This window comes from Antrostomus carolinensis, unplaced genomic scaffold (assembly GCF_000700745.2).
Source record: "Antrostomus carolinensis isolate BGI_N321 unplaced genomic scaffold, ASM70074v2 scaffold29459, whole genome shotgun sequence".
NCBI lineage: Eukaryota > Metazoa > Chordata > Aves > Caprimulgiformes > Caprimulgidae > Antrostomus > Antrostomus carolinensis.
In genome coordinates, this window is record NW_010339692.1 from 17777 (window position 1) to 32791 (window position 15015).

At 41.4% G+C, this 15015-nt stretch overlaps 1 protein-coding gene across 1 annotated transcript in view; it reads right to left on the reverse strand.

Moving 5' to 3' along the window:
• Positions 1–648: 648 nt before the first annotated feature.
• Positions 649–15015, reverse strand: part of CNTRL (centriolin) — a 31065-nt gene continuing 16698 nt past the window's right edge. The window contains exons 19-42 of the mRNA XM_029086976.1: positions 14683–14799; positions 14162–14306; positions 13476–13615; positions 12829–13014; positions 12265–12582; positions 11739–11944; positions 11379–11571; positions 10875–11005; positions 10617–10757; positions 10370–10496; positions 9742–9906; positions 8847–9006; positions 8279–8394; positions 7569–7786; positions 6996–7153; positions 6664–6737; positions 5568–5756; positions 4401–4626; positions 3881–4086; positions 3438–3578; positions 2054–2326; positions 1883–1945; positions 1084–1287; positions 649–747 (exon numbers count right to left, since the gene is read on the reverse strand). Of these exons, the coding sequence (XP_028942809.1) occupies positions 649–747; positions 1084–1287; positions 1883–1945; positions 2054–2326; positions 3438–3578; positions 3881–4086; positions 4401–4626; positions 5568–5756; positions 6664–6737; positions 6996–7153; positions 7569–7786; positions 8279–8394; positions 8847–9006; positions 9742–9906; positions 10370–10496; positions 10617–10757; positions 10875–11005; positions 11379–11571; positions 11739–11944; positions 12265–12582; positions 12829–13014; positions 13476–13615; positions 14162–14306; positions 14683–14799 (3996 nt within the window). The remainder of the gene's footprint in view (positions 748–1083; positions 1288–1882; positions 1946–2053; positions 2327–3437; positions 3579–3880; positions 4087–4400; positions 4627–5567; positions 5757–6663; positions 6738–6995; positions 7154–7568; positions 7787–8278; positions 8395–8846; positions 9007–9741; positions 9907–10369; positions 10497–10616; positions 10758–10874; positions 11006–11378; positions 11572–11738; positions 11945–12264; positions 12583–12828; positions 13015–13475; positions 13616–14161; positions 14307–14682; positions 14800–15015) is intronic.

Consider the following 15015-nt stretch of genomic DNA (forward strand, 5'->3'; position numbering starts at 1 on the left):
TTTTTTTTTAAAAAAGAAAACTTACCTACATAAAAATTATTCAATTGTACAAAAACTTCACAGTACAGAGCAGGCCCTGCAGCCGCTGGTCGTTAGTGGTGGCAAATTCCTTTTTAGAAAAGGTTTGCAGAAGAGTGAGGTAGACACCTTTGAAGGTGGTAACCGATGGCACAGCTGAGGAGCCACGTGCAGATCAGGCCTTGCTGGGAGTGGTTCTACCCTGGGATGAGGGAAGTTCATGTGGTCTGTGACCTGGCACCTAAAAATACACATTAGTAGAAAAGCTTTAACTTAAATCGTGATAAAAGAATGGTTAAGTACCAGGCTGGGATTGTAACTGCCTGTAACTGAAATGTAGATACTGGGCTGTACGTGTATTGAAACCAGGAGAGCCTTCCTGAAAGATGAAGTAGCTTAACATGGAAGCTGGTCAACAGAGCAGCAATTTCTGTGTCACACCAGAGTTTACAAGCAGCTCTTACCAACAGTTTATTTGAAAATACACATCCAAGAGCCAAATGTGCATCAAAAGTGCCAGGAGAGCAGCCACAGGCCTGTGCTCACCTGCCCCTGGGCTACCACCACGTGCAGCCCACAAGCCTCAGGAGGCTCATGACTCAGCATGAAGTCAGGTCTCACCTCTGGGCTTCACTGAGAAACTCCTCCGGAGCAGGGACGCGCCATCTCCGACACCGCTGCAATAGCTGCCGGCCTGCTGGGGCAGTGTGCAAGCCTGGGCAGAGCAGCCTAGAAAAAGCAGAAGTTTGAGTAATAAATTTATGTCTTGAATTAGCAGAGACACATTAGTCTCTAAGACACAAAGAAAAAGCTGGATTTTAAAGAGTAAGATAAGAGAAAGTTCTAAAAAAGAAAACAAATGACAAACCAAACACCACAACCTTTTGGGAAAACTTACACTTTCCAAACAAGTTAGCAACTGCCAGAGTAAGCGTGCAGAGCCATCACCCCACCTTCAGAAGGCCTCTAAGATGGCAAGCTAAAAATTTCTAAACCTACCCAAAATTATTTTAAAAACCCAAAAAAACTCCCCCTACAAAATCACCATACACAGCAGAGTATTACCTGTGCTTTTGTTAAATTCAGAGCATCCCGAAGAGCTACCAGACTGGAGTTCTGGGCTAGAACCAGCGGATCTGAAGAAGTGCTGCTGACGAGGTCGTCCAGCGCATCCACCTGGCGCTTCAGGCTGTGCAGGGTGCCTTCTGTTTGCTGTTTTCCTCTGATTAACACTTCCACTTGCTTGGACATGCAGTGCCGCAGCTGAGCCTAAATACACCATGCGTCTAGTTACAGCCAGCTCACGTAGTTTTCAAGACTCTATTTATAATTTTATAAATAAAATTGTGATGACCTTAAAGTCAAGCCCTAAGGGAGGTGGTTTTGAGAGTCTCCAGCCACCAGCAGATGACAATGTGTTTGTGAATTATTTTTAAATAGTTCACCTCCTTTTTTTCCCCTTTTCTATCAGAAATAAGCTCTATTTCTACAGCCACCATCATGAGCCACTTGAAGAGAGCACAGCAGGTACATGCTGACTAAACTTGGCCTTCCCCTGGACTTAAAGTGCTCATGGGTGCTCCTCAACTGTCATCGGTCCTGTTGCTAACATACCACAGTATGATGTAAATGCGGGAATCTTGTTGGAACACTCAAAAACCCAATTAACTGTTAATTAAAATTATTCATCTCTATATAGCATGCAGTTGCCAGGCTGGGTTCTGCTGCTCCCACCCCCAGTGCTCTGCAGCTGGCCTTTAGCACAGAGCCCACAGGCCAGAGCTGGAGGAGCCCCTGCTCTCCTGGGAGCTTTAGGTTATTTTCAGAACAGCCGTGTCAGCGCCGCTGGGAAGGGATGTGCCACCTTCAGCCGATCCTCGTGGTGCTGCAGTTTTTCTCGGAGAGCCTCCCCACGCCACTGTTCATCCTTTTGGAAACAAAAGCACATTGAGAACAGAGCGTCACAGCGACAGGTGCCCGCCCCGACGCGCTCAGCTGCTGCACGAGCCGCAGCTACTTTGTGAGAGTGTTTTACCATTAAAAGAACTTTAGAAAAATTCAACTTCTCTTCCAACGAGAGGAATCTTCTGTCAGCAGCAAACGGACCAGTCTCCTCCGAGTTATCAGAGCCACACCACAGACTGCCCTGGGCTTCAGAAGATGCTTCCAAATCTTCCACCAGTTCCAGAGGAGATGGGCTTGAAGATTTAAACCCCGTCCTAATTTCATCTTCAACCTCCAGTTTAAGCAGCGCTGCTGCATTCGTCATTTCCCTTTGTCTCTTTTCCAGGTCTTCTTGAGTTTTAACCTACACATCACAGAACAGTCTCACCATTTTGCTGTCACGTTACAAATGCATCATCAATCCAGAGGGATTTTCCTGCATAACTGAACAAAGCTTATTTCTGAAACAAACACTTTGGCTCTTGCAATCAGAAATCACAAAACCTCTGATCGGGTGCAGCCCTAATTCTGACACTGACTTTGCCTGTGGAAGCCCCTCAGATGGTGACAGAGGCAACTAGTTACCAAGACAACTTGTTAACTTAAACCTGTTCACACTCAGGGCTTGCACGGTTTTCCTTAAATGCTTCCTAGTTGGTAACAACACTCTTCTCTGAAGGACCCTATTTTTAAAGGACTTGGAAACAATTTATGGAGGATTTATTAAAGGACTAGAAGGAGTCAGACAATGTGGAGTCACCTTTCAATTTAAAGTGAGAGTCAGAAGAAGAAAATGCTGGCCCAGGTTGGCACTAACAAGTTGCTGAGTGCCTACTGAGTAGCTTTGAATGGTGGTAACATTTAGTCATTTGCATAAATTATGACTCCAGTTATGCAAAGTTCCTATTGCCAAACCTCAGCGTAAACAGGAGCCAGAGCCCTAATTCCTGACTGCAGCAATTGCCTGGACTGCGCTGACAGCAAATGTCATCGTGGTGCATTTCCTTCCTGTCTTGGGAGCCCCAAACCCAATTACTGTTAACAAACAGCTGGGACCAGCCCCCTCCACAGAACAAGGTCTTTTTCAGGCACCATTTTGCTGGGCAAGAGGGGTTGATCCGTTTGAACCGGCCTAAACAGTGTCTCTGATTCTCCACCACAGGGTGGGAAGGCAACTGCACGGTTGTGCCACTCTTGCCACGGCCTTAAGAGTTCAGCAGCCCTGCACTGAGAACTCCCCACAGGACAGACTAGAGTTGGTTTGTTCATTTTAAACCAGGATTACTCAGCTCTCTGACCCTGCTGATGGTTAACAAAGCTTAACTTCTCCCAGATTTGGGAAAATCAATTTGAAGTAGGTCTATTTCTAACTGCGATACATGGGACAGGAGGAGATTCAAAGCCAGTACAATACAAGCTCATCTGGAAGACACAGCTTCCCCTCAAGGCCCCTGTATTTGGGCACTGGGTTCTACCTGGGTTTGGAGATCCAGGTAGTCCTGCTGGATCTGGCCAAGGTCCTTAGCAAGGCGCTTGGCTCCTTCATGGCTTTTGTGTGTGGCGTGTTCAGCAGTTGCTCTGTCACTCTGCAAACAGTTATTTTCCTGCTTTTGTTCCTAGGAAAATGCAGGAAGATTGTCATCTCTTACTGTGAGCAGCCACTGCGGGAAAGTTAATCGAGACAACCCACAAAACACAATTTCTTCAAGTTAAAAGGCAGAAACAGCATTAAACAGGAGTTGAAACTAGAGAGCTGTTCTGGAGCACAATTCTAGAGAGAACGTGGTTGCCTCACGTTCTGTCTAGTCAAGATGTTAATGTTACTTTGTTCCTCCTACAATACAACTGGGAGTTCTGTCATTTTGCTGTTTATAAATAAGCCAAATCCCCCAACATCCTCCCCTCAGCCAGGACTTACCAGCAGTTTTCTTGCAAGCTGCATCTTCTGCGTTTTCATTGCTTCTTTCAGACTCAAGATCCGCTTTTCTGCTTTTTTCCTCTCTGATGCCATCTGATCTCGGAGGTGGCTTATTTCAGCCTTGGAAACTTCCAGCTCTTTTCGAACAGACTGTATTTCTCTATTTTTTTGTTGTACTTGTAATTCTTTTTCTGAGAGCTGATGTTCTGTAATTAACATTGTTTAAAACAATCCTGATTAGCAGAAATTTAAGTCTCTTGGCATATTTCATAGACATCAGATATTTTTCAAACACGTTAATCTGCTGAGCAAAGGTTTGTAAAAACACTGACAGAAGGTGAGAGGGGATGGAACACCAGTTGGCTTTAGAATTTCAGTTCTCTGAGCAAATCAATTTAAGGATGGAGACTCGATCCCAGTGCTGCAGTAGAAACCAAGCAAGATTAACAGAATTATTTGTTGGTTTCATTAGACTCAGAGCCCATAGGTGGTAACAATTTATTTGTGCAATGAATCTTACTGGTTTTTCTGATAGCTTCTTCAAGTGCTGCACATCGGGACTCCTCCTTTTCCAGCTTCCTGAGGTTTTCTTCTGCCAACTTTGCTTTTGCTGTTGCCTCCTCCAGTTTCTTGTGTTGCTCTGTTAGTTCCTGTTCCAATAGGAGCTTCTGATCTTTCACTTTAGCAGTACATTCTTCCAGTTTTTTCCCTTCACGCTCTGAACTTTGCTTGAGGTGATGAAGAATCTGCCAAAAGAACACCACTTCAAGCTTTAACTGGTACCAGCCCAATGAGAACAAATACCAGCACCAAAAGACATTACAGAAGCTAAAGCAGCATAAATTGGGAAGAACTGTAGTCTAATATTCCTTACTGACAAAAATCCATTTTTTTTGCCTCTCATTTTCAGCTCCCTCAGTTTTTCTTTTGGTTATCACTTTGTTTGAACTGCTCAGCCATTGTAAGTTTATTTTACTACAGGAATGTACGATTAAGCCCTAATTTTTATGAAAAGCTGACAAACTTTGTACAGAAATACTGGAGAAAAGAGTAACTAGCTGCCAATAGTGATCCACTCAAAATCAAAAGGGAACTGCAGGATAAAAGAGACCTGGCATTTTTTCTGCTTACTTCTGGAATTACAGAATGCAGCTGGAGTTGTCTTTATTAGTTTCACTTGAAATCCACTGTCTCATTTCAGGTACTCTACACAGTTTGCTCATCTCCCAAAAGAAATCAACCATACAGGAAGAATTTCTCTGAACTATACCCAGCTGCTGGATCTTGGCAGCTGACAAAACAAGAATTATAGAGAATAATCTGCACTAGTCCATCTTCTCACCCACATCAGCTACACCAGCAGCCGACACCTCGCTGCGCGGTGCCCTCGCTGCACCAGCCCTTCCTGCACCCAGTGGCCGCTGCTGATCTTACAGTGGTTTTGTCATCGGCTCAGGGTAAGATGACCCTGCCACGAAGGAAGACACAGTCCTTTGCTGTGACACGCTAGTTTTCACTGAAACATAACTGAATGTTGAAGCTTTTCCCTTACTGCTATTCCTCTGAAAATAAGGCTTCGTGTTTCTTAAAGCACTGCTGTAGCATTTGTAAACTTGTACCCAAAACTTCTTGGCCTGCATTGTTTTTAGAGGTCAGGTAAAAGTGAGACAAGCCAGCAGCTCGTTACCGCTTCTTGTCTGGCTAGTTCTGCTTCCTTCTCTCCGATCTCTTTCTGGAGCTGCTGCAATTGGTTCTCCCTCTTTTTCTGTCTCTCTTGGCAATCCTTACGTTTCCTTAAATACTCCAGGATATCTTCTTTCAGGGTTGCCTGCTCTCTAAGCAACTCATCCTGATGCCTTGTATTATTTTTCAGATCCTGCAATATAAAACATAAAATCAAGTGACATGGCTAGCTGGTAAGAGTAACAGCTCTCTGTCTGAAAGGATGACATTTGAAAGAACGTAACTAGTCACCCCTAATCACACTGAGGATTACCTTCCACTTAAACCTGCCACTGAGTGAATTAACACAGTAAGAACCACTAGATAAAAAGATAGAATATGCCTTCTTAAAAACAAACAAACAACCCCCCCCCAGTATAATCTTCCTAAAAAACCCCAGTAATCCAGGGTGATTTTGCCTCTGTGTCTGGATGTTTTTTGAAAAAGAAGATAAATTCAAAACAAACAAACAAAAAAAAAACAACCAAAACCACTGAGTGAATTAACACAGTAAGAACCACTAGATAAAAAGATAGAATATGCCTTCTTAAAAACAAACAAACAACCCCCCCCCAGTATAATCTTCCTAAAAAACCCCAGTAATCCAGGGTGATTTTGCCTCTGTGTCTGGATGTTTTTTGAAAAAGAAGATAAATTCAAAACAAACAAACAAAAAAAAAACAACCAAAAAACACAAACCCACCCAAAACCCCCAACAAACCCCCCAAAAATAAAACCAAAACAAGCCACACACTTCAACCTGGTAATAACGATCTGACTAGGAGAGTCACCACAGCTGCTACTTAACCAGAAAACCCAAACCAGAAATCTCCTTTGGTTTGGTACCTGCTGTAGCCCAAACCACTCCAGACTCAGCAAGAACAAGACAGTGAATTAGCCCTTGTTAATTAGCTCTGCAGGTGTCTGGTTTTGAGCTGGGGTGCCCAGGTCGAAACACGTGATGGATGTGTTTGGCACTTGTAGTAAGTGACATCCCCCGTTTCTGTGCAACAATCTACTCGTTACATAAAAAAGAAGAACATCATTTCACCAAAACTAACCTGCTCTACCAGCTGAAGCTGTTGCCTGGAATAATTTAATTCTCCTTTCAGCATTTCTAGTTCTTCTTTTTTTTCTAGAAGAATATTTTGCAACAGAGATTTTCAATCAGCAATGTGAAATACCTATGCAAATAAATCATCTCTTCATAAATGAAGAATAAACAATAGAGAAACACTTTCTAAAACTTCCATCTTTTCAACATGTTAAATACTTTCTGCCTGTAGATATTTGAGCACATTGGATATTTAATATACAGTAAAGTTACAGCACGTCTTTTAACACAATTTCTCTTAAAATATATTACAGCTTAAAACCAAAAATTGATCTTTACCTTGAAGATCCTTCTGTACAACCATAATGTCTCCATTCAGTGATTGTTTTTGTTTGTTCAGTAGATCTACCTCCTGCTGCAGGTTTTTAATGTCCAGTTCTATTTTTTCTACGTTGGACAATGCAGTTCTGCTGCTATCTTCAGTAGCAGTTAAGTCTCTGTAAAACGTGAATACATACTCTTGGTTTGTTGGCAGTACTTGGTGAGGACTCTAAAGAACATTTACATTTCAGTACAGGTTTTCCCAGCTCCAGGGGATGCTGCCTGGTAGTGCTGAGAGGCAGACAGCTGTCCTGGTCAAAGACTTGGAGTTTTGCATTGTGTACATCATGGCAATGCAATGAGAAATGTTAACAAATGCTGTTGCATTCACCAGCTTTATTGCCGAATGTTTTCTGTAAGTCTGCAGCAGGCATGCTTAAAATAAAACCCCCACAAGGTGTGAGAAACACCATATCCTTATATAATTGGGCACCTCAATGTTTAGCTACATTTTTAATTATGATAAACAGACATTCAAGGCACTTCCCATCACTTCTGATCTCTGCAGGAAAAAAAATATTCCCCCCCTACCTTCTGGTTTGGGACAACTTCTTCTCCAAAGTCTGACAGTCTTCTTCAAGCTTTTCCTTTTCTTTGTTCAAAGACTCAATATTATTTTGCAGAGCGCGCATTTGGGAAACCAGATGTTCATTTTCCTGACGGTCTTTCTCAAGTAGCTGTTCCTGCCAGTCTACTTCCCCCTGCTGACACTGAAGGAATCTCTGAATATTCTCCAGTTTTAACTTCTCCTACAAAAGGAGACATTGTGAACAACATATTTATACGGTCAGGGAGTAGAAGGAGTTATTAACATCTTTATCTGCAGCAGTTTAAAAAGCTTTCAGTCACAGAGATCACATGCAGGCTGGAGTGTCCTCTGTAACTGCTGCATTGTGACAGAGAGAACTGCTTGAAGTGCCAGATTGAGTGTTGATGATGAATATGAGCACGAGGAAGATAGGGGTACAATTCTTTGCTCTATCTATCATCATTTAACCATCATTTTTCCCCATCCCTAAAAGAAGCACATCCCTTCATCGCAGGGATTTTCAGAGAACAAGCACTTTAAGGGCAGTGAGATGCTCAGGTAACGTAGAAGGGTGGCCACTTGAAGCGTGGTACCACAGAAAGGTGCCAAGCACACGGACTTCTTCTCCCTGTCCTTCGCAGAAAAGAGCACAGACAGAAGAGGTGACAGTTACTTTTCCAGTTACTGTATTAGCTCCAGAAGAAACACTTACTTCTAGAATTGCAACCTGAGTCTTTTCTAGCTCGTTGACCTTTTGGTCATGTTGTAGTTTCAAAAGTTGAAATTCCTTATTTTCAAGCTCCAGCATTTCCAGAATGTGTTTCAGTTCTAGTGAGATGAAAGCAATAAAGGGTTATGACAAGCACACCAAATGCACTCTTATTTGCAAAAAAACCTGCCCACAATCTGACAGGGTAGAACTGCTTGGAAGGAGATTCCTCCACTTCCCCACGCACCCTGGGATTTAATTCTTCTTCTGTGAACGTGGCCCAATTAGCTAATATCTCCTAACGACAGTGCTCCAGTGTGAATGAAACCCACCAGTCCTGACAACTGATTTGTTCACATTTCTCTCTGGCTTGAAAAACTCCCATCCCAAACACAAAGCAGCACACAGCACTGCCTCACCTCCAGCAAAGGGTAAACTACAGAATTCCAGGGAACTCTTTCATTCACTATATTCCAAGAGGAGTGAGGAACAGAAGGCTGCAGCCATGTACAATGAAGAGCTCAGGGTGTTTCCAATCACAGCACACTATCCAGGAAAGCCAGGGACGTACCTATCTTATGCTTGGCAATTTGCCCAAGTATTCCTTGAAGATTTTCCTCCTCTTTTCCAATATCTTTCTTTATGAAGGAAAGCTGCACCCTTTTCTCGTTAATCTGGACATCCAGTTCTTTCCTCTCAACATCAAGCTCTTCCAGAAGTCGTTTTATTTCCTGTGGGAATATATCAGTGTTACAAGGAATTATTTGTTTAAAGGGTCATTATTTGCCATTTTAAAGTTTTCCTTTAAATAGAAGTTCTAAATATTTATAAAATCTAAAAAGTCTGTCAACAATAGTCTGGCCAAATTTCTGAGTTTATATTACAGTTAATGGTGTAAACAAACAAACAAAATCTGTAATATTTAGGTTAAAGTCTGGCTTGTTGACAAAGATTTTGATCTGTAAGTCTGACCATAACACCGTCATCCAAGTGAACAATAAGTAGCCTTAAAACAGGAAGTCAGGCAAGAAGTCCCACAAAATATATTAACCTTGATACTTTGTTTTTATTGCAAAAAGAAGGGAAGACTCCTTCACTTAGAATCCTTTCTAAGTGAACATGGCTGGGGACAGACAGCACACTTCAGCCAGCTTTGGTGTGTTTTACACACGCTGATCAGAATGATTTGCTTCAGCAGCTGTTTGTCTCGGCAACAACAAGTCATGCAGAGACTTATTTAATATAATCTAGTTCTCAAGGGGCCAGTTCCATAAGTATTACTGGAACTTGGGCATCTGGACCAAGCTCAATCACACTAAGCCAGAAACTTGCTTGTTCTATTTTTCAGGGGGTTTTCAGAGGTGATAGAAAGCAAAACTGATTTTGTGGAAACTTTATTGGATGTTTTTGACACTTTTGCTGTTTTTCAGAGATACCATGAATTGAAAACTTATTTGGAAAGTTACTCTTATTTGGCGTAGTTTTTCATTTGCTTCAGTCTCTCCATCTCGAAGAGCTTCTTTGAGGTCACCTTTCTTTTGAGAAATACAGTCTTCAAGGACATGGAGCTCTTCTTTTCTTTGATTCAACTGTTGCTCCAGAAACAAGAGCTCTTGTTGCTGAGCAGTAACCTACAACGTAGAAGTTTAACAGAAGAAGCATCAGAAGGCTTTTCTTTTAGTAGCTACACAATAAGTGCAGTACACTGTTCCCTGCCAGAGAGGTTTATCTGTGTAACATGTAAGGATCCCATCAGAGCAGTGAGCTTCATTTGCTAAACCTGCATAATAAAGCCAATAAGAATGACTTCAGTTCTGATCCGGACAGTGCAGTCCTGTACCTCAGAGAGTTCAAGTTTTTTATTCTGAAATGCAGCAAAAATTGCTGTAGAGAACTCTCCAGTACCATTTATTATGCAGAAATGCCAGTGGGATCATATTTATTATGAGACAAAACAAAGAGAATTCAAATTACCAACATTAAAGTAAACTTAAGAATTAAATTCTTCAGACAAGGCCATTCAGAACTTAAGACTCCTCTCAGCTTTCAGCTACATCAAAACCAACAGTCCACAATTAATAAGATGAGCCTTACCTGATCTTTTAATCTTTCCAGTTCAGTTTTCTTGCCTTGAAAAAGGTTTTCAGCTTCTCTCAGGATTTGGAGGTGATGTTCTTCATTACCTTCTGCAACTTTAACATCTCCTTGAAGCTTCTGAAGACTGACAGCGAGGATAAAATCATCACTCAAAAGTGATGTTACCTTAGGCAATAGCTATCTAGGAGGATATCTTTATTTTATCTAAAACAGTTTATGGTAAATTAAAATTAAAACTGCTTACCTTTCAGTTAGCATTTCTATCTTCTGGTTTAAGGACTGGAACTCAGAGTCTCTTGCAGCCACCATTTTGTTGATTTCCTTCAAAGTACCTTCTTGTTCCTTCTTATGCTGCTCTAAGTCCCTTGTATCTGCCTGTAATAACCTAAAAAAGCATTTATGCCTTTTCACATTAACATTTTAACAGCTCTCCCTCTCCAAAAGCACTATTTTGATGTCTGAAAGAATCTCGCCCTTCCCCTCATCCCCAAGGACAGGGTACCTGAATTGCTGATCTGCTTTCACAAGTTCCATGGCCGTTTCCTGAGCCCTTCGCTCCAGCTCCTTTGCCTCCGTCTCCGTACGGGACAAATGCTGTTTGGCACGATTGTACTTTTGAAAAGTGTCTTTAGTCTAGAGCAAAAATTGAAGATTACTGAGACAACACATTCCCATTTTACGTTTTCCACATCCATAATCTCCAGGTTGGCTGTCTAAAGATTACTTCCTCCTGGCTTGAATATCCCACCTGAGCTTTCTCCCTCTGTATATCATGAAGGAGAACCTTTTCTCCTCTCTTTTCCAGAGCAGAAAAACCTCCTCCTCTTTGGCAAGGACCTTGCTTGAAACATTTTATTTTAGCACAGGTTAGCCCACAACAAATAGGAGCATTTTAAGAGGCTGCAGGTTATCCAAGTGAAAATAAACTACTTAAAAATTCTCTGCTTAAAACAATCTCAACACAACACCCAAATCCCTCTACACTTAGAGTTCTGGCTTTACTTACTTTCCCCTGTGTGCTCTCAAGTTCCACTTCAGCTTCTGAAAGTAGCCTGTCCGCCTCTCGAAGCTCTGCTCGTCGTTTCAGAAGAGTCTTCTCTATACATTCAATTTCACCTGCAATATCTTCCTGGTGTTTAAGAGAGTTCTCTAACTCCAATTCTGCGATAAGGTTGTCAGTGTACCCTTCAATAAAGTCCCTAAAAGGGCAGAAAGACACAGAATTAAAATACAAAAGAGACCCAGAGCCTCTTGCAGTTTTAGTCCATTTACATTAATTGTAAACGAGTCAATTTTGACTTCTATTAAAAAAAATCTAGGTATTTCCACGTGCTCACTTTAAATGCATCTAGTGCAGTGTTCTTACTTGCGTTTGTGTTTCTGAACTGCTCTGCGTAGCTCTGCTAATTCATGTTCCAGCTCTTCTCTTTCATGCAAAAGTTCCTCAATATTTCCATGCAATTTTTCCACCTCTTTTTTGCATTTATGCTCAGCTGACTCTGACCTTTTATCTTTGTATTTCTGTGACTTTAAATAGTACACAGTGTCTTCCAGCCTTGAGACTTCGCTCTCCTAAGTACAGGAAACAGAACAACAAAATCAAGACCTGTTTTCTATTTCAATCCTCCTGAGACACAGGAGCAGCTACAGATAACAAATACCAGACCACTGGCACTGAAGACAGAGCATTCTGACCAGCAAGCTCTCTCTGATCCAAACCTCCCTAGCAGACTACTTTATTTTTTTATTATTTTTTAAAAACTGGACTAACCTAATCTGTGACAATGACATTTTGTTTTTTTTTGAGAAAGCCTATGTTAAAAGATGCTCCTCATCCATTCATGAGCCGGTTGCCCATGGTTAAATCTGTAACTCACAGCTCTGTATCTTACCAAATCATGATGTTCAGGCACGTTGCAGTGAAGCACTCCCACGGGAATGAGTGGGACAGTGAAATTTGGAGGAAGAGGGCCATAAACAACCTGGGCTCCCACGGGAGGTGGGCCATAGATGACAGATCCAGGAGCAACTGAACCTCCACTTGCTGCTGCAGGAGGAGGACCATAAACCACAGTTCCCTGAGGTACAGGGGCACCATCTGGCAGGACTGTGTAAATAACTGTTCCAGGTGGTGGTGCAAAGGGAGGGTCTTTGGGAACACGAGGTTCTTCATTTCCTTCACTATCTTCTTTGGCTCTTCTATCTTTACCAAAAGAAAGAAAAAAAGTTGTTTTAATAACTTTTTTAGTAAAAGATACTCTTCAAATGCACATTTTAAAATAACACACATCCTGTGTAATATAAAAAAATGAATGAGCATGCTTAACCTGAATGAGTTCAACAATAATAAACATATATAAATCACTCATGCACATCAAAAAAATCCCTATGAACTCCAAGTAAGTCCATCTTCAGTATGCTCCTAAAAGACTGTGAGAATATGAGACCGACTTACCTTTACCAGACTTTGTTTTGTACAACCTATTTCTGACTGGTGAATAAACCCAGCACCCTCCTGGACTGGGCAAGTCTTCCTTCTTGCACTGCCTGTCCTGACCACACCCTCTTCTGGGTGGAGATGTGCCAGAACACAGCAAACAAACTCCTGAATCTTTTGTGCTTCGGGAAGCAGGAGTTGAAGCCTGAAGAAAAAAAGAGTAACAAATAATATAAAATGAATTCTTTGTGGTAGAAATTCTAAAGCACTAATTTTTCAAGAGCATGCTATACAAATCCTGCTTTCTCTCACTTCCAAGCATGATGCTGCTTTAAAGAGGGCACTAAATACATTTTAACAATAGTTCTCTTAAATTCAGGCAAACACTATTTTGCAAGAAGTGTTTGCAACATCCCCTTTTAAGCCTTTACCTAAGTGAATTTGCAGTACTGTGTTTTTGGGAATAGCTGTCTCCAAATTCAATGCACACTCCACAGTAACAGGAACAGGCTTTGTCATCAGGGAACATTTGCATTTATGTTATTTCAGTATCTCTCTTATATACCAGCCAATATTTTTTCTTAAGTTCCTCCCAGACTAGAAAGTTTCTAATGGATTTTCCCCGTATCACATGACTTTCCACATACCAGGATTTTTATTTCTGACCTGTGATGATGGCATGTAATACCAGTATCCCCTTCTTTTCAATGGATCCGCCATACTGGTGATGTAATCGTGCTGGTATGAGAGCACATTTCTGAGTGCTGCAATTTCATCTTGTAAATTGTCAATTTCATCTTTGTTACCTGTAAATAAATCACAGTTTTATTGGCATATAAGGCAAATAGTTAAGTCATAAATACTGCATTCAGCTTGAATTAAAGTAGCAGTAGCTTTTCCCTCCTTGTTATCTTGTTAATCTAAAACAATAGTAAAAAAAACCCAAACCAAAACCCAAACAAATTGCCAGGGAAAACAAACTAAAAATTATTATATAGTGATGTAGGTATATTCTGGCTCCTAGAAGTGTGAATATACCAGTGCCCCTGCTGGTCCTCCATTCTTCATCTTTGAAGAAGGAAATACCCACACACTTCACATAACCACACTGTGTCTGGCTGTTTGCTTCATATACAGAGACACAGAATCCACTGAAGCACAGTGACCTGAGGACCGAGTATCTCCTGTTTAGGAGCTGTACAGGAAGGTATTCTGAACAGTTTATTCTCCTAGAATAAACTTCCAGAGCTCTGAGCAGCTGCTCAGATCAAACAGTGAGTAATACGGAGAAGAAAGTGAAGTCTTCTGCATCCATGCTTATCCACAAGAAGCAGAGGGAAAAGAGAGATTACCTGTCCCAGTGTTATCCAACAACCACCTTAAACGGTCAATTTCTGATTTTTGTCGTTCCACAGCTTCATTTAATTTATCAATTTCAAGCTTCTGAGTGCTTGATGCAACAGTCTTCTCACCAACTTTCTCCATTTCATGCTGAAACTATTTAAAATACAAGTTTAAATCAAAGCAAAGCACTTCAGTTTAAATTAGATTGTGCTAAAACCTTTTTAAACATGCCCATCCATCCCTACAAAAATGGTCACTTAGCAAAATGCATCTAACACCTGGATGCAACAAAATTGTTCCTCCTGGGCCCTCATATGACTGAGGCTTTAAGAGTCAGTGACTCTAGTCAGGGAGGTTTTCATTTTGCTCTTTGGCAGATGAGGGGAGGGAAAAACATTGTGACTTGGGAAAATGTGAGGAAAAAGGGCAGGACAGGCACCTCTAAATATGGCATTTTCAGGAACTCACTGAACAAATATCTCTTAGCATTTTAGCCTCGTCATATAGAGCAAACATCACTGCAACCTACTTGTTCTTCCTTTTCTTTGAGGAGTTGTTGTAACAGTTCTATTTCTGCTTCTGCTCTGGCAAGATCCCGAGCTGCACGAGCTGCCTCAGCACAGAACTCTTCTGCTTCCTCAATCTCCTAAAATTGAAATTTTAGTTGGAGCTTCAGCTTGCAAGAATACTTCACAAGGTTGCAGATGTCTCATGCAGTTTTGTGAAAAGCTGACTAATAAGAAGCATCAGCAACTTGTCTGCTCTGAAATTCCAGAAACTGTCAAAGTTTATGTAAATTAATGTTTCTCCTTTAACTTTACAGGATTTCTAGAAGGGAGATGCCAGTATGTAGCCAGAAATG